Source organism: Alligator sinensis, unplaced genomic scaffold (assembly GCF_000455745.1).
Source record: "Alligator sinensis unplaced genomic scaffold, ASM45574v1 scaffold198_1, whole genome shotgun sequence".
NCBI lineage: Eukaryota > Metazoa > Chordata > Crocodylia > Alligatoridae > Alligator > Alligator sinensis.
In genome coordinates, this window is record NW_005841906.1 from 3,728,540 (window position 1) to 3,751,728 (window position 23,189).

Genomic DNA, 23,189 nt, shown 5'->3' on the forward strand with positions numbered 1-23,189 from the left:
AAAAAAAAAAAAAATCTTTTTGCTGTTTATTGTTTAAAGGCAGTCTATCTCTACTTCGCTCTGGAAGAACTAGAACATATTACTTTTTCTGATAAGCCAATGGGGTCAGAACACAAAGTAATTTTGCATATACTAATCATGCTATTTAAACACAAAGCACTGGCATAAACTAACATCCTTAATTTCAACCAGTTAATGTTCTTCAAAGCTTGTGTATCTGTATTCACTGAAAGCAAGTTTTTCAGAAGCACATAACTACTATATTGTCACACTGTATCTAGGTCCCCTGGTAGACAATCAACTAAAGGAAGCCTCTGAATCAGTTTGGAGAGATTCAACAATTTGGACATAGACACAGCTTTATATGTTTTTTCTACATACCTCAAGTTACTAAGTGGCTCATGAATGCTGAGATGGTGGGGTGGATGGAGTGTCCCATGGGAGTGTGGGGGGTCCCCGGCACGCTCAGCAGTGGATGCGGAAGTGGACCAGAAGTACTTCTGGTTCACTTCCAGGTCCACTGCAGAGTTCGTGGGTGACCCTGCAACCTCCCAGCTCGGCAACTAGGGCCTCCTGGGTGTGGTGGGGCACCCGTGCCCGATCACTGAGCCAGGAGGGGAGGGTCCTTGCATGCTCAGCGGCAGACCTGGAAGTGGACCAGAAGTTGTTCTGGTCCACTTCCGGGTCTGTCACTAAGCATGCTGGGGGGTGGGGTGAACGCTTCTGCGGGACACACTATCCGCCCGCCATCTCAGCATTCATGAGCCGCGCCTGGTACCTTGAGGTATGTAGAAAAAAAATATTAAAGCTGTGTTTATGGCTGAATTGCTGATTCTCTGAATCAGAGTCAAATCTTCAGATTCAGATTCAACTGAATAAAATCGGGACAGTGATCCGAATCAGCAAATCGAATCACTCTCCCCCCGAATCGGGCCAAATCCAAGTCGAATATGGCCCGCTTTGCACACCCCTACTGGCTACATCTTAACTGTAACGTCTGCCAGAGGCCGAGTAGGCTACATTCTATTCAGTGTTTTCATTTGCATATTCATATTAAATAGCTTTATCTACTTCAAACCTATTTCTATACAGTAGACTGCCAGTTGTCTGGCAAAGAATAGCACAGGTAGGAAATCTTGGAAAGTAAGATTCATGACAGTCTCAGAAGCAATGACACTCAAAAGAACCAATACTAAAGAACACTATAAAACCCAATAATGAATAAGACCTGAGTGGAAAATTCAAGTGATAGATATAACATTTCACATGTCTATTTCTAAACACAATGTTGCTACACAAAAAAACTGTTAGTGTTACCCCACACACGTCTTATTCTATCATATGACAAAGACTATTAACTAGCAGGAAGTTTAAAAACACACACACAGATTTAAATTAGGAAACTAAAAATTTTAAATTCATTATAGATTATTTAAGTATGCACTAACAGAGGGAGTGACTGAAATAAATTCTTTATTCAAATGTTCACCAACAGCATTTTAATGAAACCACAAAAATTCACCAGTAAGAAAATTTAATATTTTCTATTAACAAAAATTCTTTATACTTCTATACTGGTAGCTAGGGGTGTGTGAAGTAGGCTGTATTACATTCAGATTTGGATTCAGCCCGATTTGGGTGACAGTGATTCGATTAGTTGATTCAGATCACTGTCCTGATTTGATTTGGTCAAATCTGAATCTGAAGATTTGATAATGATTTGGAGAATCAGCAATTCATCCATAGACACAGCTTTAAATGTTTTTTCTACATACCTTGAGGTACCAGGCACAGCTCATGAATGCTGAGATGGTGAGGCGGATAGGGCACCCCACAGGAGTGGGGGGGTGGGGGGGGCCTGCATGCCCAGCAGTGGACCCCCGCCCTGCACCCTCCCAGCTTGGTGATTGGCCATGGGGGGACCCCGGAAGCCCACCCAGATACAAGAGGCACCAGTCACCAAGCCAGGGGGGCGGGGGAGAGATCCCCCTCCTGCTCCGTGGCGGACCTGGAAATGGCCTAGAAGTGCTTCTGGTCCACTTCCAAGTTCACTGCTGAGCATGCTGGAGACCCCCCTGAGCTTCTGTGGGACACTCCATCTGCCTCACCATGCTGAATCTGGCTGAATCTCTGCCGAATCAAATCAGCGACTGAAGCTTCGCGTAGCCCTATTTGTAGCCCTCTTCTGGACCACTTCAATAATAAATGAAGGTGATGCAGCAGCACCTGTATTATAGATTAATAGATTCATAGATGTTAGGGTCGGAAGGGACCTCAATAGATCATCGAGTCCGACCCCCTGCATAGGCAGGGAAGAGGGCTGGGGCTAGATGACCCCAGCTAGATGGTTATCTAACCTCCTCTTGAAGACCCCCAAGGTAGGGGAGAGCACCACCTCCCTTGGGAGCCCGTTCCAGACCTTGGCCACTCGAACTGTGAAGAAGTTCTTCCTAATGTCCAATCTAAATATAGATTCATAGAGTTTATGTTTATCTGAGTGGTTCAAAACCTGCTTACCTTGCAGTGGGTTGCTGAATTAAGGACAAGCTGCTTATCTGTTTGCTGTGGCTTTTATTTCAAAGGGCACTACTTCTCCACTCAGCTGGAGCTCTTTAGTGATCCCATGCAGCCAATCAAAGAAGTGATGCCCTTTGAAATTCAAGATGCGGCAAGCAACTGGAGCACCTCAGTAGTCCTTGGCAGCTGTTTGCTGTGACCCCATAAACCCCCTGGTTCTTTCATAAACCCTTATTTACACATGAAGACAAGGACCCTAAAGCTCCAAAACATCTGAATACTACTGTACTAATAAATATTCAGGATTTAACTACCAATCATTTATCTGTCAACTAATTAATTATTCAGCATCTTATAAGATAGATATTATTTTACTTTTACAAGAGAGGCATTAGAAAATAAAGTGAGATGATCAAAACCACAAAGGCAGACAGTGTCAGAGAAAGAAATAGAACTGAACTGTTCCAGACCTATAAGCCTGCCTCAATATCATGTTGTACAGTTTTATTACTGTAGAGCTATAGAATCCATCAAAACTGGTATGTATTAAGCATCCCAGGATCAATTAAGATTTTAAATATTTCACTTTTAAGACATGACTATACCATGCATTAGCAGTGCAAACTTTCTTTGGCATATAACAAACTAGCACTGCAGTAGGACGCTTCTTAACACAAAAGACTCTTCTTAAATTCTTTTCAGATCTTATTTCCAATATAGAGTTTTTGTGTTTTTTACTTTGTGTTATTATACAACACTACTCTTCAGCTGGCATCTGAGAGACATTCCCATCCTTCATATTCTCTTTTCTTTACTTCCTCAAAGCTGAGACTGCGAAAACATTGCCAGCAGCCTTGTACAGCTTTTCATGGAAAGCTGCCACTCTAACCTGGCGCCTAAGTGCACTTTATTATCATCTCAGGGGAGTTTAGTGCTTTGAGGTGAATTTTATATCATTATGCCAACAAAGAAGCGGATAAAACTTTTCCTGTCAAAGTGGAAAAAAGAAAACAATACTAAGCATACTGAAGTAGCTCTTCTTGGGTGAGTTCTTCTGTTCTTTGCTCCCCAGTCACCATGGCCAGCTCATCCTTCAACTCCTGGATCTCTTTCTTTAGTTGGACAATCATCTACAAATGGCAAGGCAATAAAACAAGCATCACCTACTGATTAATAGGCCAGAAACTTTGCATTAGAAAACTGAGATCAATAGAACATTACACTATATGTGTTTCTTTCCTTCTTGTTTTACAATAACCCATTTTTAAAAAAGGCCAAATATCTTTAAATATACTCTATACTTATTGTCTTTTCCATTTATAAAAAGCAAGAAAAGCCTTCCAGACTCAGTAAACTATCTGTGTTAGAAGAATGGCATAAAACACATATTTAAAAAAAAAGAAAAATAATTTGTCATGGGAGTAGAGAGCTTTCTGACTCATTAGTTTTTTGCCTGTTACTGAAGAAAACACATTTAAAATAGAACTGACACCTTTGCCAAAGAGTAAAAGAATGGACAACCACACCCCAAAAGCTGGACTACTTTCCCTAGCTTTGGAAAAATAAGTTTCAAAGTAATATAAATTAACACTTTCAATTTTTTTAATGTATAAATCAACTCTCTAACATAAAATTTTACTATTCCTCGGTCACATGCATAGAGCCAACACTAGCCAACTTTTATGAATCAACATAATAAGAAGTAATTACCATATTTACTTGAGTCTAAGATGAGATTTCTGCCCCCAGAAAAAAAACAACCCTCATTTGGGATTCAAGAATGGCCCTGAGCAGGCAGTGCCTTAGCTCCACCTTTGGCCCCAGACCTGAAGTTGGAGCTAATCCACTGCCTGAGCTGAGCTGGAATGGCTCATTCAGCGGGGGAGGGTAAACACAAAAGCAAGAAGCAGAGGAACGACTGCAGTGGGAGGGTAGAGCCTGCAGCCTGCCCCCTTACCTCTTGCCTCCTGTCTCTGTGCTTGCCCCCACCCTGCTTGTCCTACCACTTGCTCCTCCCTGCAGCCTGCCCTTCCAGACACCTAGCTGCTCCCTTCCCCTTTACCTTCTGCTCCAGCTCCTGACCCAGTCCAGCCAGGAGCTGCTGCCGCTGCTTCTCCAGGGCAGGGCTGGGGCTGCTGCTGGTGCTAAGTGCCCTGGAGGAGCAGAGCTGCAGCAGAAGGCAAGTGGGGAGAAGGCAGGGAGAGGAGCAGGACATGTGGGGGCAGGCTGCAGATGGGAGCAGGGTGTGGGGACACATACAGGCAGTGCAGGGGGGTAGGGAGCCAGGGTATGGATGAGACAGGAACAGGGGGCAAGGGGTAGGAGGGTGGGGAGAAGGAACACTCACAGAGGTATAGGCAGCAGGAGGGAAGAGGCAGAGGGGAGCCAGTCACAGGCAAGCCAAGACTTGCATTGCTCTCAGAAAGAACATTTGCATTAAAACATATCCAGTGGTACAAAGAAACATTCAGACTACAATGCTCTCTAAAATCCTCTGAGGTACTGGTAAACTGCAATTCCTTTTGCCTGAAACATGAACACGAGGTGGTTTTTAACAACTCCTAGCCTTGGTCTGTTTCCTGCTTTAACATCTTTTGATGCAGCCTCAGTGTAGAAAATACCCTAAATACTCCAATTTTCAAAACTAGTAAGCATCCAGCAGTTCTGAGTAATGTTCAGCAATGCTGGGATTATTTAACTGAGAAAGGGACTATAAAAGCCATCAGCTATCTGTTAGGAGCTTTGTATATTACTTACTGCAGTATGCAAGTTCATTTATTTTTTATTCAATTTACATGCTGCCTTTCTGAACAAAGGCTCAGGACAGCTTAAAATTAGAAAACAGAATAATTTAATAACAGGACAGTAACAAGAATCAGGGTAAACCAGAGATCCCCTAAACAACATCTCATCCTAACTTTGGTAAATACTTGCCCAAATAGGCGTCTAGGCTTGGGCTCTGGCAGGCCTCAGGAAGGAGAGACTTCCAGAGCTGAGGAGCAACTGCTAAGAAGAACCTTCCATGTTTTTGCCAAGCACACTTGGCATACTGATGGTCCCAGCAGGAGGTTGCTCTCAACTGATCTTAGGAATTGTGATGGGGCATAAGGGAGAAGGTATACTTATGGATCAAGACCATTTAGGGCCTTATAGGCCAAAACCAGCACCTAGAATTGCATCTGGAAAGCTATAGAGAGCCACTACAGAAGTTGGAGCGCTGGAGTTATATGCTCCTGGAGACCCAATCCCCTCAGAAGTCTGACCACTGTCTTCTGCACCAGCTGCAGCTTCCAGATAGTTCTCAGGGACAGCCCTACATAGAATACATTGCAATAGGCTAGGCTTGAGGTTACAAAAGGCCTGGATGATCATGGTCAGGTCTGAATCTGAAAAACGGGTTGTAGCCTCATAACCAGAGAGTTGGTAAAAGGCGCTCTCAGCCATCACCACCATCTGAAAATCCAGGTGCACCCAGGGATCCATGAGTGCCACCCCAAAGCTGAGAACCTGAGTGACAAGTGAAGGCTGAACCCCATCAGTGACATATATCCCACCATCACCTCTGTCTTTTCTGTCAGTTCTGGTTCAGTTTCAATTAGTTCACCTGCATCCAGTGCCTAACTGCAGCCAGTCACTGGAAAAGGATTGAAATTGTGGGGCCAAGGCCAGAAAGGAAAGTTATAGAAATGAATAAATTGTATTCTAGTAGTATTTATTTTAGCAAGCTCTAAAAAGAAAAAATGGCTTGAACATAAATATTCACCATTAATGGATACCATAAAGAAAGCCACTGTGTTTAAAAAATGAGCCAAAATGATAAGATGGAAATGTTAATTCTAAGGGAAATATGCCTGCATTGAGATGTTTTTCTCAGCTAAAATGTCAGGATGCTTGTGGTAACTAAAATGTGGTATACCATCTTCCTGGTAGTCTATACTATTACTAATCAAGGAAGACAGATGATGACATATTCATGGGGATTACGTTTACAATTCTCTGATCTGAAGCCATCAATATGAAACAATATAGTATCCATTGCCATAAATACTAGCAATGATCCTAGGAGAGCTATGTCTAGCAGATGGTAATTCTTTTCTCTTTTTTTCCTTCTTCCTGACCATCTTTAATATGAAAATTATTACTTATGCATGAAGACAAAGTTTAAAGGAATACAACGAAACAACATATAATAGAAAAACATTCACACACTGATTTTCTGAATAGTAAATAAACACCACCGCATGGCAAGCACTATAGAGGCAACTGCAACATGCGTGAGAGAGGTAAGGGAGAGAAAAGAAAAGGGTTAGAAAGACCAATTAATGTAACTATCCAGGGAGTCCAATAATCATGGTGTGACAAACTCCCAAGAAGTACTTGTGGGAGGGAAATTAGACAATGAAATACATCAAATAAAGCAATCAGACTAGTGCATGTTTTGAACATGGTCATTATATGAATACCAGTGAACTTGAAAACTCTACTTCAGTGATTCTCAACTAGGGTGTTACATGCAAGATCCTTTTAGGGGTGCTGTGGGATATTGTGTAATATATTCACTGTTAGGTATGCAAATACTTACATATAATTCACAAGATAAACCTAGAAATTTGAAATAGGAATCCATACTGTCAAAAATATTCTGACCTCTTGTGGTATTTATGAATTCTTTGCAACAGAAGAATTATTCTATTATTTTTCTGCAGTCAAAAATAAGTGAAAGCAAAGAGTTGGCATTTTCTGAGGCATTTTCTTATGTCAGAAAAGGTTGAGAACCACTGTTCTAGTTGAGACAAAAGTTCTAAAGATATCTCATACTAATTCTAAATACTATTGATCTGACAGCTGGCCACCCTCTGCAATCAATTTTTGCTTTGATACTTGTTAATAAAATTATATGAAATTGCTACTGTATAAACTACATACAAAAATACGTAAAAGAACATTCAGGTTAGGAGATCAGGCATTCAAAAGCTGGGAAATTGAACTGAAGGTTGCCTATACTACTTTCTGTAGACTTCAACTGCTTAGAACCATAGGTGCTCAGAACTTCTGCAAATTTGATCCCAAGATATCAAGCCAGGTACCTTGAAAATGAGAAACATACATTTGATAAATATGAAAAACTGATTTGCATCACACACAAATTCTGTGAGAGGCAGGGAGGGAATCCAGTTCTCTGGGCCTAGTTAACCATGAAATCATCTCTCTTCTTCCTCCATTCCCCTGCCTCATACACACTACACCCTCTGCAACAGACTCCTACAAACAAGTCTCCTTCATTACACAACCCTGTGTACACTACACAACTCTCGGAGCTGCCCTAATAAAGCGTCTTCTCCCCCTACCCCCCACCGGAGCATGTTTAAAAGTGCCCATTGCTTTCATGGACATTTACTGAAAGCAGAGAATGAGGAGACTTGGGGATTTTAGCTTCTATTCCTAACTCTACTGGGCATGGATTCTGTTCTGTCATCATATTGTCCCTTCTTCACTCCTGTCTCCTCATTTAGTCAGTCCCAGCACCTACACCTGAGATGTCCCATCAGTCTCTACCCAATAAATCCTAATCTTATACCCCTGGACTTCCTGTTTCAGTTCCAATACCTAATCCCTCACCTGGCATTTTTGCTCAATCATTCCCAATTCCCAACCCTTCCAGCAAACATCTTATCTACAGACTTCTTGCTTAGGTCCTAGCTACTTATTTATCTGAGTTCTCTCTCCCTTTTATCCTGGTCTGCAGTTGGTCACTCACATCTCTATTCACAATACTTTTAGGTTCTCAGTCCCAATCTCCTTTTCCAGCCTCTTCATCAACTGTTAAGGCTCCCCATCCCAGTTTCTGTACTCCATTCCGTTTGCTCTGCTAGTCCCAGCTTTTCCTAATACCCAGCACTCCTTATTAGAGCCATCTCTACTCTCCCTTCACCTTTTTCCCAACCTTCTGGTTCTCAGTCCTCCTTTTCTTATCCAACCTGTCCTAATATTCCAGCCCATCCAGCTCCTCAGCCAAACTCAGTTTCCCCCATCTCTACCATACCATGTCTCTCCTTTATTACCCACGGCATACCAATTAAACCATAACCACCAAATTCAATCAATTTTCCTCTCTCCCCCACCATCTTACAGCCTTACTTTCTATAGGTTCTCCTCCCAGTTTTCTCACTTTCTGCTCTCTCACACTACCCTGCAGATTTGGCTCTTGTCCTCTCATCAGGTACCTTTATCCTCCCCATAGAAAGATAACCTACCTGCTCTAATTAATGCCATAGAAACCCAGACATGTCACTTTTAGGTACAGTACAGATCAGGGCTGAGCAGAAGTGCAGACAAAATAAAGTGTTAGACAACTGTCATAAAAGGTAATGTTATTAGCCCTAATAAATCAGTGAAAAGATTCAAGCAAATGATCCTGGCTTTTCTCAACAAAAGATGAAAAATTACTAAATGAGAGTAAGTTTGAGAGATGACAAACTATTACAGAATAAGAAAGTATTGAAGAAGAGAAAATGTGTAATGATCAATAGATGATGGTTTCCATGTCAAAAGTTAACCAAAAAAACACCTGTCATGAGTAACATGAAACATATTTTGCAGAAACTGCAGAAAGTAGATTGCACCAGGGAAGTGATAATCTGATGGCAATATATCAGAGTGCCACTTAAAATTCCTGAAAAGTAACCTGCAAAGATTTTCAAAGAAACATTCAAGAACATAAAAACCCTCCAAAGTGCACAGCTGTGTGTGGCAGACGGAATCTACTAAAAGAACTTTATTATATTGTATGAATTGAACACCACCTTTATATGTAGCAAATGGTTTGGTTGAAACAACAAATCTGTACTGGCAGCATAAAAATAATGTTATATAAAATAAATCACACTGTAAGGAGGAAAATCCTAAGAATGTGAGTAGGTTCTACACTGATACTGACTAATATAAATGATTTTAGCAGAAGGAGAGAGAATACATAATATGACAGATACTGGATTAAAAATCAGTTTCCCAACAAGTTTTAGTTTTGATTGCCTGACACCACTAAATGAAAAATAGAATGCAATTGTTCATTATGTCTAAGGCTAATAATTTTGACACAGTGGACACGTCTACATGAGACGTTTACTGCAGTTGACTAGCTCCACAGTAAACATTTCACATCTACACATGCACTCCTATTAGGTTGGAGTAAACTAATTAACTCTGTAACAGGGTAGCACTTGTAAATACAAGTACCTTACAAGTACTTGTGTTTACAAGTGCTACCCTGCTGTGGAGTTTTTTACCCTGCAGCAGTGCACATGTAGACACTCCCCAAGCTGGCTGTGGTGCAGGTATGCTTTAGTGTGGGGGGGCTGCCTGCCAGCTAGCCCTACACTGAAGCACCCTTGTGCCCCAGCCAGCCCCTCCACAGCACATTAAGCCAGGGGGAGTAGCCTCAGGCTGGCAGGCTCTAGAGTCCCCTGCTACCTGGGGCTGTTCCAACCTGGCTCAATGTGCTGTGTTCTCAGGTGCACATTCAAACAGCACACCCAGAGGAGCAATAAACTCTGGAGTTTATTGCTTTGCATTAATTGCTTGTGTAGATGTGCCCAGTAATTCCTAGTAAATTTTATGAGAAAGGTTAAAAAAAATATATGTAAAGGTTACCAATGTACATAATTTTCAAAACACCACCAATACTAAGAAATATAATTAAAATAATTGACTGTGGAAAAGTTTAGCTCTTACTTTACTTAACAGAATAGAGGTGGTTGCAGGTAGCATTTCCCTTGATTCTGAAAAATGTTCCACATAGAGGGCGCATTTACAGGAGACGTGACAGCACAGTGCACATTTATTTAGTACTTGTATAAGCAAGAACTAAATAAATGCACAGCAACCACTGCACAGTAGTGTCTCATGTAGATGCACCTACTATGTACAACTAGAATTACTGTGCAGTAGTGCTGGCAAATACCTTTTAAATGACACTATTGCACAGTAGCCTAATACTCCTGTGCAATAGTGTCTCAGCACAGTTTCTGCCATGCAGCGCTACTGTGCAGTTGTATCAGGCTACTGTGCAGTCAGTGTCTTCTGTAGATATACCCAGTGAGGTTGTTATTCTTGATTCCATCTGTCATCTTGTAAGATATATTTTTAGCATGAAAATGATCTTTCACACTCTGGAGTGCAAATGGGTACCAGTACATTTCTCAGAGCACTAAGAGCCAGTGCTGGAAGGCTATTTTAATTCACACCCAGCTACAACAACGTTTAAGCACTTTTGTATCACAGATTGCACTGATGAAGCCAAGCCACCAAATTTGATTTTTGCCAATGCATTGCTCTCAAATTTGGGAATTACCAGTAGCAATGAGGTCAAGAAGTTAAGCTGGTTTGGGATCAAATAGTGGGTACAAGCTGCAAAAACTGGCAGCCAGCTGGCAAAATTACACAGCACCATTTCATATAGGTTTTGATTTTCCTACTGCTTTTGGTAAGTGATTTCATAGCTAACGCATTTGTCGTTTGATTGACCTTAAGATTTCACCTAGCTGACAAGCCCAGCCAAATCACTTTCCATTTATGTATTCTGATTTCTGTTTTTTCATAAGCAGTGAGAGTTGACACACTTTCAGGACAAATGCTTCTATAGCTGAAACATGTCTATTTAATTCTGCTGAGCCACATCTTCGACTGCTGAAATACAGCTGTGTTCACTGTAGTCACTACTGCTGTGGATTTACCATGAGATCGTTTATACTAACAAAAAGTGACATTAAATAACAATGGAATCCAAATCATAGAACCCAGGGCTTAAGTGGGATTTTAATTATTGTGAAATCTCCTGGAAGGGCATCAACAGTACTCAGCTACTAAAGCAAGTTTTTTAATTGTGCTGGGGACTTTTTTTTGTTAAAAGTGTGGAGAAACCAAATATAGGAGCAAGCTGTTCTTGATTTGTTGCTTACTAAAATGGAGGGAATTTTTTGAGAAACTGGACATGAAAGATAACTTAGATGATGGTAATAATGAAATGGTAGAGTGAGCCCATGATGCTAAAAAAGAATGGTTAACAGTAGAATAAAAGTACTGTAATTCAGCAAAGCAGACTTAAACAAACTTGAAGCCAATAGGGAGAATCCCAGGTAATGCAGGTTTAAGGGAAAAAGGAATCTGGGCTGTTCCTTAAAGAGTCAATATTAGGGGCACAGGAGCATGCTATCCCAATAAGATGAAAAATAGGAAACACAGCAAGAGACCAGCTAACTAGTCAACTCTTTAATAACAACACTTAAAATGTAGTCCTATAAAAAGAGGAAATTTGGCTATATGTAATTATGGATGAGTATAGGACTATAGGAAGAGCATGCAGGGACAAAATCAGGATGGCCAAAACACAAATTCAGATATGCAAGCAAGGGACATAAGCGAGGTGGGGGGGGAAGCATTCTCTAAAATAGGTCAGAAGTAAGAGGAAGACATGGAGAGTATAGATCCTTTACTGATTAGGGAGGAGACGTTAATAATATATGGTGCAGAGTTTAATGCCATCTTTACTTCAATGTTCACAACAAGGGGCAAGTATCAGATGCCAAGTGTGGTTGGAAACAAGTAGACTAGATGAGAATCAGCCTAGAAAAAGGAAAGCACAGGTTCAAATTTACTTAGGCAAGATGAATGTTTTCAAATCAGCAGGGCCGGATGAGATTTATCCTCAAGTATTCAAGAAACTGGCTGAAGTAATTGCAGAGGCACTGGTTGTTTTCTCAGAGAACACATACAAGTCAGATGTTGTTCCACAAGACTAGAAAGGGGCAAATATAATGCTTACCTTTAAAAAAGGAAAAAGCAGGACCCAGAAAATTACTGTCTAACTTCAATATCTGGATATTTCAAGAACAAGTTGTGCTTAACCAACCTGATTTCTTTCTGTGACGAGTGATAGATCTTGAGGTTAGTGGATATAATATACATTGATTTTAGTAAGGCTTTTGATACTCTCATTAGTAAGCTAAGAAAATATGGTTTAGATGAGCTTATTGTAAAGTGAGTGGGATGAAAGAATTTGACTCATTTAGTCTCAAGAAAATATAGAGAAAATATGACTAAAGATAGATTTGATGACAGACTTCAATTACAAAGTTGGTTGCTATAAAGGTGGTGCTGATCAACTGGTCTTTGTGTTCACGGGCAACAAAATGAGAAATAATGGGCTTAAACTGCAGCAAGGGAGATACAGGTTGGGTATTATGAACAACTGTCTACTAAAAGGGTGGTTAAATACTAGGAGAGATTACCTATGGAGGTTAGGGAATCTCTATTTCTGAAAAATTTTAAGTGCAGGTTGAACTAAAATTTGTCTGGAATCAGTTAAAAAGGGATGATCCTGCCTTGCTCAGGGGATTGGATTAGATGATTTCTTGTAGTTTGTTCCAGGTCTATTTTTCTATGATTCTATGAAGTACATATTTCAAGTCAACTATCTGAAAACAATAAACAAGGGAGCCTGATATCAGAATCAGTTCTTATTAACTATTTAGACATTATTATTTGCTCTCAAACCACCCAGGTGAACGCTTGTTAATTCATAAATGCAAATGATCAGCTCATGTTATTCATGAGGATTATTTTTATTGCAATATCATATAATATACAAAGTGCTCAAAATTAACTTAACTTTACTCCTGCCATCATCAATGATATAATGTCCAATAATTCCACGGGAACTAAGCTGGCACATTTCTGAATGGTATTGAAGATTCCACTTATACTATACACAAAGCAGGGTACGCCTTCATGGTTAGCAACTCAGTCACTTCTTCATTCATAAAATGAGGTGATGTCTATACTAGTCATCCTACTAATCATACTACAGCACCGATTACAGCTCATATAGAGATGCCTGAGCTAGCTTTAAATTAGCTAGTTTGGGTACAATTAGCAGTGTAGTTGCAGTAGCACAGAGCTCACCATAGGTTGCAAAAATGGCCAATAAGCTAAGTAAATAGTCATTTAGCCTGCAGTGAGCTCCCTGCTACTGCAGCTGTACTAAAGCAGTACCCAACCTAACTATTTTAAAGCTAGCTCAAAGCAATGAATGCTGTGTGGCTATAATCTGAAATTCCGCAGAACAAGGAGATAGCAAATTTTCCCATGTTATGGACTATTTTTTTATAAAGACTGTCTGGTGGACTATATGACCTCTCATTACAACTGAATGGACCATTTTACATCCTGGGGCTTGATTCTGCTCCCACTTACTTTAATGGAACAAGATCAAGTCACATATTCTCCTCACAAAGTATGTATCCCTATGGTAAGGGAAGAAATTACTGACATGGAAAAGTAACATTTGGAAAAGAGTTAATTTATGCTTTAATATTCCTAATGCAATGATGCAAGTGTAAAATTTAAAAAAGTGAGAAGAGGGTATCTCTGTAGATGACTAACAAGAGCACTGAACACAATGTGTTCTCTGTGACCAAAGCTGGGGAACCTTTGACTTAGAATATAAAGAAAAACAGTTATGAAAAATTACAGTTCCTTTTAAATGACTAAGGATTTCCCATAACATTATGAGTTTTTATAAAGGTCATGTTATTATTACCATAATTATCCCCAGAAGCCCAAATTAAAAAACTCTGCAATTTTACAGAAAATATCAGGACTTGAATCTAAACACCATTTAATGCAGATTATTCACTACAAAATCTGCAACAACCACTGTACTTTGTTAGTAAGAAACAACCAAAAACATTTTTACCAGTCTTGGGTCAATTTCTTCATTAAGAACTGCTTCATTCTTAATAAGGGCAACTCGCTGTGCAAATCTACAAGTTGATATTGATTCCTGGAAGGGAAAACAATATGAATCATTTAGCCTGCAGTGACATGAAGTGATTAGCACTCAGTTGTGAATTTAGCAACATTTTTAAAGAAGTATTTTTTCCTATTATATTTTACAGCACCAACTAGATACCCCAGGTTTTCACAAAATTTAAAACTGAAATATTCAGGGCAAATGATCTATTAACAAAGTAATGAAACTGCCATATAAAACTCTCAAAACAAAAACACGCATCAAACCATAACATCACCTGACAGCCAGGTTCTTCTCTCTCTTGTACTCTTGATGACCCTGTAGCTAGCAACAAGAAGAATGAAGGAGGAAGCCATTTAACTCAAATGCAGAGATCAAAAGCCAGACCCAGGGAAGAAAGAGAGTAGACTGTGAATCTGGTTAAATGGCAGGGTGGGCAAGAAGACTGGGAGCTGGAGGGGATGGAGGGGAAGCTGCAACTTTTTGGATAAGAAGGCTGGGACATGGTAAGGGAAAAAGGGCTATGGACTAGGAGCATGTTAGTACAGAGTAGAACAATAAACTTGGATGATAATCTGAGAACATGGAGATTCTGGCAGTGGTTCAGTAAAAAGACTGGTTCAGCAAAAAAGGCACAGGGATAAAGAGCTAGGGGTGGCAGGAACACAGGGTTTGAACTGGGGCTACCTGGAGGGCTAGGCAGAAAGGGTCAAGCCTGGTGGAGGAATAGACACAAGTGTTTGTGCATATAAATTCACACTGCCTCCCAGGGCATGGCATGGAACTAAAGATCTCCCAGTCACATCATTCCCCTGCTGTCAGTAGGTATAAACAGTAGGTATAAACAAAACCCACAGGAAAGTATGTTCTTCACTCCACTATAATGCTAATCCACATAAGGGCTCAAAACAAATTGCTGCCACCAGTTCAGTGCCAAAGGTTTAAGTGGTAGATGTAAAAGTCCCAATTTTGTTAATTAACCATGTCAGTGTGAATTGGATGCCACATACCACCCTAAGAGCACGTCTACATGTTGCCCTATGGCGATGTAGCAACACGTTATGTCACTATGGCACGCTATGATGATGTAGCAATCACGTAGGTCTACACATGATAGCCAGCTATGTCACTGTAGCAGCTCACTCCCCTGGTATAGTGCACCGCTATAGCAACGTAGCGGTGAAAACTACCCATGTGCTGTGCGCACGGCACAGTAACTGCCCATACTGTGCCATGCTTTACCAAAAGGGAGTACTAAAGCACAGCACTGTAGCAACATCACCATATGGTGACATGTAGACACGCCCTAAAAGAATAATATTAATGTTGCACAGTCAAGCACTCAAAAGATAGGATATGCCAGAGCTAAGGCTGCCTGTGCAATTCTAATTCAGCTCTCTTGTGAGAAAGCAGTTATTACATGATAACATAGTATTTTTCTCAAATGAACCTTCTTATTAAGCACAAAGGATAATGATTATTGATTGAGCAGCTAGTCAATACTTTGTTTTATTCTCAACGTTTAATGTCTGGTCCTTATAGGCTGCATGTTATTTAAATCCTATTCTAGGAAAAATGATTTTTTTTCAGATTGGTTTTTCTATGGTGATTATCAAAAGCTTCATAAACATAAATTAATTAGTTTTCAAACATCACTTTGAAGGGAGGGGTGGTATTGTGCTCATTTTCTAGAATGGAAATGAAACTCCAAAAAAAGCAAGGTAAAAAATATCCATTAATTTTGGGTGCTTGACCTGAGCTAATTAGGACATGCTTTTTTTTCAGATTACTTAACATTACACTAGCATTTTCTGTAAAGTGAAAGATTATCATCTCTTAACTAGCTTAGTTCTTTCCACTGTACTTCAGAGAATAATCTAATTTTCTATTCATTTTAGAATGTTTTGATGTTATGGAAGGTTATGGGTTTGCTATGAAACATCTAGAATATATCTGATGCTAAACTAAATAAGGACTAATGTACACAAGGATGGGAAACTTGGTGAAGGCTGCTAAAAAACCCGAGCCGCAGAAAGACCAAAAAACACAACCTTCCAAGACAAAAACACCCCAGCCAAAAAACCCTCAGTTCTCCTCAATACCAAATGGATAAACTCCTTGCTCCACTGAAGTCTATGGGAGTGGAGTTTTGCCATAGATTTAAGTACAGTCAGGGTTGCGGTCCCTTATCAACACGCTGCTGGGAAAATTCCTGGCCAATTTCTACTAAGAACTCACATGATACTTCATCATGAAGAATTTGGTGTTAACATTTTGAATTTTCTTGTGTTCATCATTAGGAATGGCTGCTCAATCTGTTTTTCTCCTCATTTGACCTTATTTAAGGAATAGCACCATTCATAATGGATATGTTAGAGCTAGCTGATGGACAAGATATGCACGTACATAATTAATCAGGATTTAACTCTGACACATAAAATCAGTGACTGGACCAAAGGTGATGATATTTAACAATCATACTATAATTTCCATTAACCGGGCTGCATTCCAGAGACATTCTAGAGGTAATGGGAAGAAAGATTTTTAAAGGGACAGTGTATCATTGATGACAGCCTACATACGTGCAATATAAACTATAACAAATTCAGGGGGGCTTTTACAAGTGAAAACAGAGTACTCTGTTAATTGAAATGGATAACATACATCTATGTTTCTCTTGTCTAAAGAGAGTGTCGCAATCATGGTGGTCATGCAGTTCCCTCCCAGGCTGTCTCTTAGCACCGAAGTCATCATAGAATTCCTGTAGGGAATATGGGATCGATGTTTCTCAGCAAGGGCAATTATTACCTAAAAACAGTAGCAATGCACAAGACTTAAATCTGCACATGACCATTTGCATAGAATGAGAAAAAACTCTGCCATACAACCTAAATCCCTGAGCTGCAAAGACTTATATTTGTGCTTACCTTTAAATCTGTTGATTTCAAATTAATTATTTACATGCTTAGAAATTAGGCATACATATATGACTTTGCAGGATCTGGGTCAAAGACACCATATAAAAGTGGGTTTTGTCATGCTTTAGCTTTGTTTTGCAATTTCTCAGCAAAAAGGAAATGGACATATAATAAATTTTCACTAACATACAAGCTACTGTATATGAAGAATTAAATTAAGTTCATAGGGGTATTTCCTCTTATATACTGTTGAAGAAAAATGTAGACATTACACTAAAAGCTTCCTTTACATAAACTAACTTGTTTTCAAAAATACATATTCTCAAGTTGTGTTGTTCTCCTTCATATGCTTGTTCTCTTACTTTCTATGGAATCTCGTGAAAACTGTACATGTAAAAATATTTTAAAGCTATACACTGGGCGTGTCTACACATGCAAATAAACGTGACTAAATTTAATGGGCATTAAGCTAATGCACATTAAATGATTTTTGGCAGGTGTCTACATATGCAGAGACTTAGGACTAAACTTAGTGCACTTGACACTAAACAGTGGTGACGCATAGGGGATGCACGGGGGTGCGTGTGTACCCCCTGAGAGCACTGGTGCACCCCCTGACAGCCAGCACTCCCTGCTTATGCGATGGACAGTGGGGGCAGGTGGGAGCGCTGGTGCCCCTCAGGAGCGCCAGCTGGGGAGTGGGGGTGCCAAGAGAAGCACCACTGGCACTTCCGGGTGCCCCACTTGTGCTTCCCGTTCAGTGCGATCGGCCGCTGGGAGAGGATGTGCCCTCCCCCGATTCAGGAGGTACCAGCCAGCCATGGCACTAAAAGTTATTCCCAAGTCCCTTCAGCCCTGCCATGTGTCCCTAAGGCCACTGGGGGGAACTCCAGCCTCCAGCACTTGGCAGCCATCTTGGAAGCCTGATCCCTTCCCTGCCCAGGAGCCATGTGCCCAGGGTGCAGGAACAGCATGCTTCAGCTCTCTCCCTGCCCACCCTGCCTCCCTACACCACGGTTGCCCCTGCCAGTGCCAGTGCCCCACTGCTCCAACCTGGCCCCTACCATCGATAGCCAGAGACCTGCACTGCTACTGGCCATCTTGCTGGTCCTGCTGGCCCCAGCTGGATCCCCTGCCACCCAGGCCCCAGTAGAGCCACATGACTGCCAGAGGGAGCCAGAGCACCAGTTGCAAGAGGCCATGCCTGGCCCCCTCCTGCACTCCCACTTCAGCCTGCCTGCCCTGCCCTGCCGCCCACACACCCCCTAACCTCTGCCCACCCCCAGCACCACTCTCAAGACATGCACATAGGTGAAACAAAAAAACCTTTACTGCCTTCACAACCCCCACCGCCATCCCTCACCTCTCAACAAACAGTGCCCTTCCACCACCCTCCCCAGCCACCAACAATAAAAAAACCACTTACAAGAGGCACTCTATATACATGAGGTGAACTATATTGAAAACTATTTACAATATTTTGGCTGTTCAAGCCCAGAGTTGAGAGACATGGAGGGGCCCTAGGGGGCAGAGCCCTGGGGCAGGTGCTCAGCACCCCAGCCCTTGGATATTCCCCCACGGGTCTGGGGACCATGACGACCCCAGCATGTAGTGGCTTCATGCAGGGTCAGGTCTTCAGCTGTGTGGTGCAGAGGGGAATGGTGGGGCCAGGCCCAGGTGGGTGGCGGCAGACCTTGGGGGGAAGCTGGGCCGGGGAGTCTGCCAGGCAGGAGGTGCCCTAGGATCTCCTCCCAGGGCCAGGCAGGGGCCTGCTGTGGGGCGGCGGGCAGGACCACAGGGACCTGCAGGGCCATGGGCGGGAGCCAGGCAGTGGGGGCATGTTTGCGGCTGCCAGGGACAGGAGGGTCTCCATGGCCTGGCGGTCAGTATCCCCTGCTGACGGAGCTACTCCAGGTGCTCCTACTCCAGGGGTTCCATCCAGGCCCAGTGGTCCCGTAGCACCTGGTTCCGTGGCTCCATCCGGGCAATGTTCTTCACCCACCAGGCCTGCTCCCATGCCTCCCATTCCTCTACTACCACCACCAGCCACTGGAGCAGCAGGGTCTGGTCCCTGGCACACTGATGGTGCAGCCAGCATATGTAGAACTGCTCCAGTGGTGGGAGTCGGTGACCCTGAGGCAGCATCTTCACTGGGGCTGGTGGGTTCTCCCCCATGTCCAGATATTGGGCCTGCAGAGGCAAGAGGCAGAAGCCTTTTTTGTAAGTTTGCAACATTTCAGAGATAAGATGCTCTCCATCAGGGGATGGCCTCAAATAGGGGGTCGGCTGTGCCATGGTAAGTTGATTAGGCAGGCCTGGGCCCTGGTAGCTACTGACTGAGCCCCACGCCCCCACCTTCCTTCCCTGGGGCAAGCGGCCTGTTAGGTGCTGGCTGCAAGCAGCCTGTCTCCCCCACCCCCTTCCCAGGGTAGGGCAGACCACGCTGCTCGCAGCACCTTCTGCCATGGCTCCAGACTGCGCTCCCTCTGCTCTCTCCCTGCAAGCCACCTGCTCTGCTGTGCTGGTGCCCATCCCCTGGTACCCGGGTTTGTGGTGTACAGGGCTCCTGGTGTCAGGTTTGACCTAGAAACCACTATACAAAGCCCAAGCAAAAGTCTCTGTAACTAATGCCCATCTGCAATGATAAGGAGGGGACAGTCTTAGATAAAGAAGGCTTGAAAACAAAAGCAGAATCAGAGGACTAGGGCAAAGAGCTAATTTAAATATTAAAAATCACACCCCTAGGTGGGGAGAAAGTATGCTAATGAAACATACATGTATGTAAATGAGATACAGAGCTAAAACACAGGTATAGAGACATGCTCAGTAAAGAACTCCTTACGTCACTCCCTTATAACCAATTAGCAAACAAGAATGCTTATGAAGGTCCAATACTCCTGTATAAAAGATGCTTAGAATTAAGAATCTGGGTGCTTGTTACGTGAAATTATTCCGCTTGCACCTTTTACTGCTAGCAATAAATCTTCTTTATACTTTCACCCCTGGTATCTTTATTGGCCTTTGCATACCGGGCACGATCCCAGACTTGAGCTGGGGCTCAACACCGGATAACTGGGGTGAGGGGCTGGTTGTGCCCCCGTCCTCCCTGCAGAGGGCCTCTCCAAGGAGATGCCCCCAGACCAGCTGTTTGTGCAGTTGGAGGGGTGCCTGAGCCACTATGCCCTGCTACTGCTGATTCTGCTGGTGCCCCAGGCACACCTGTGCTCCTGGTTCTGGACTCTGAGCTACGATGGTGCAGGGGGCAAGCCTGGGCTGCCCTGCAACCTCCACCACTTCCTGGAGGGCTACCTGTTACAGCACTACAAGCCCCTGTCCTCCCCCTTCCCCCCTGGTGCAGAGGAGGACATGGCTGCCAGTATCGACACATTTCTTCATGTGTGAGAGGCCCATGCCCACCCACCTGCAGGCCACAGGCTACTCAATAAAGTTCTGAACTGTATCCTTCCTGTCTGCATGCTGTGGGGGTGGGGGAACTCAGAGCCAGGGGACAGTGCATGGATCAGGCAGGGAGCAGGGGCAGGGGTAGAGACAGGGACAGAGAGTCCTTTCCCAGTGCTGGACTTAGCATGCGTGTGGGGCTGGCAAGGCTGATGGCTCAGTCTGGGCCTCCCTACTGGAGACAGCATCTGGCTGTCCCTGCATTGCCATCCCTAGACAGCTGCCAGCAACACCCAGTGCAGAGGCATAGCCAGGGACTGGGAGCCATGTGGCAGAGGCACTTCACCACAGGACCTGTAAATACAGGAGACAGCTGGGGGTGAGCAGCAGCAGGTAACAGGTGCTGGTCCTGCTGGCAGAGATAGACAGGCAGAAGCTATGGGGGATCCTAGGGCTGGGCAAGGGGTGAAGCAAGCTGCAACCCTTTGCAACACACACCTGTGGCCAAGCAGCAGCTCTGGAGGGAAGGACGCCAGGCAGAGATATCCTGTGACATGTCCAGGGGGGGCATACGGGGCCTGCACAGGATCAGCAGTCTTGTCCAGACTCCTGCTGTGTGTGCCCCAGGCCACAAAATGGTTTCTCACTTGCATAGCCTGTAGCTAGAGGCTGCCAAAATGCAGCCCAGCCCTTGGGGAGGAGAGGGGGCCAGCCAGGAACCCTGGGGCTGGGCAGACCTGACAATAAAGTTAGTGTCAGGTCACATCTACACGTGTTAATGCGTTTTAACTAATTGTGCCTAAATTTGCAGGTATCAAATTTAGGCACGATTAGCCTAAATTCACCATTTTTAATGAGCATTAGGGTGTGCATGTATAGACAAATGCCATTAATACACATTAAGTTAGGCTAATACACATTAATGCATCTCATGTAGGCATGCCCACTATGTAATATATGCTGGAAAAGTATAATTCAATTCAGTTTAAATACAGATATGCTGGCCAAAAAGGAAATGATACATTTACCATTTTTCATTACATTAAGGGATTTAATTTTAAAATAGCAAACAAAGATTACCCAATGGCCTATAGTGGTATAAAGATTTTTACTGGTATCAGTTTGGAAGAGCGCCATTGTCAAAAGTACCAAATGCATTAAAAATGTATGTGAGTCATTCCAAAAGACAAACACTTTATATCACTGAACACCATCACATATTTTGTTTATACCACATATTAAGGGAAAACTTATTTTAGAAATCTGACTGTGTTTTTGTCACCAGCTTCGATTACCTATTCCCCTGAAGCCAAGATTCCAACTATCACCAGTTTCATGGCAACAGCCTCAGAAGCACGAATATTAGTATTAGTATTGTAAAGTAATATTTCTAAAAAGAGTATCCTTGATAGCTTTTCTAGAAGCAACAGGGCAATCTTCAGTATCTTACAACTTGGCAGAAGCAATCAAGTTACATCATTGTAATTATCTGTATAATAATACTTTCTCAAATCCTCATCCTATTATGCAGCATGTATGTGTGAATGTATACACATTGCACATCTATATAATATATACACATACATACTATGCAGTAGTATATATCTATACATGCATATGTATGTATTATACATTCATATATAATATATACACATGCTGCATAACAGAGCAAGAGTTTGAGACATTATTGTTATAGCAATGTGTGCACATACACGTGTTCGAGCACACTCTAAGAGACAGGCTCCACCACAAGCAGACTGCAACCTAAAAAGGCAAGACAGGAAAAGGGTAAAACAAAGAAAGTATTATTCCCATTTTCTAAATGGGGGACTGAAATATGGGGAAATTAAATAGCTTGCTCAAGTTTACACACAGTTTATGGCAGAGATCTGACTACCAACCTAGTGCTCTAACCACAAGATATTCCTTCTTTAGCAAGGAATTACAAAAATATATGTGCGCGCGCAAACTATTTGCCGATTCCTATTTGAGGGAAGAACTCACTGCAGTAATGGAAAGAGCCATTGCTTGTGCATGATTCTGGAAAAGCATCTAGTTTATGACAAGGACACAAAAAGATGATTAAGAATTTAAATCAAGAAAAATCCTCTGCCAGTGTAAATTGATGGAGGTCCAGATTACTGGCACGGACTTTGACCCTTGAAATCCAGCCTTTTAAAGCCCATCAAGTTTAGAAGAACCTTTACATATTTTTAAAAATTGAGAATTTATCTTTACTAATGATTTAAAGCATCTTGTACTAGTCTTGGTGGGATGTTGCAATATCAGACCTTAAAATCATGATTTACAAATGAACAATAAGAATATTGATATCATTTTAGACGTTTAAGGCATTCTAATTTTAAGATCCGTATTCATTACTTCAAAGTGTGTGTGCATGTGAACATGTGCACACACAAACACATCATAATAGTATCATTAAAGAAATAAAATTAGAAAATTGTATGCAATATATTATTTATTAAACATTACATAATGCATGTATTGGTACGCAGTCCTGAAAAAGTTTTATTGACAAAAGCTTA

At 42.2% G+C, this 23,189-nt stretch overlaps 1 protein-coding gene across 3 annotated transcripts in view; it reads right to left on the bottom strand.

Annotated features, from left to right (window-relative positions):
* Positions 1 to 23,189, bottom strand: part of KIF6 (kinesin family member 6) — a 438,203-nt gene that overhangs the window by 251,582 nt on the left and 163,432 nt on the right. The window contains exons 8-10 of one of the 3 annotated variants that reach the window (XM_006018585.2): positions 16,991 to 17,134; positions 14,270 to 14,356; positions 3,544 to 3,647 (exon numbers count right to left, since the gene is read on the bottom strand). In XM_006018585.2, coding sequence (XP_006018647.1) covers positions 3,544 to 3,647; positions 14,270 to 14,356; positions 16,991 to 17,134 — 335 coding nt within the window. The remainder of the gene's footprint in view (positions 1 to 3,543; positions 3,648 to 14,269; positions 14,357 to 16,990; positions 17,135 to 23,189) is intronic. The other 2 variants (XM_006018586.2, XM_025197847.1) reach the window with 2 other exon arrangements.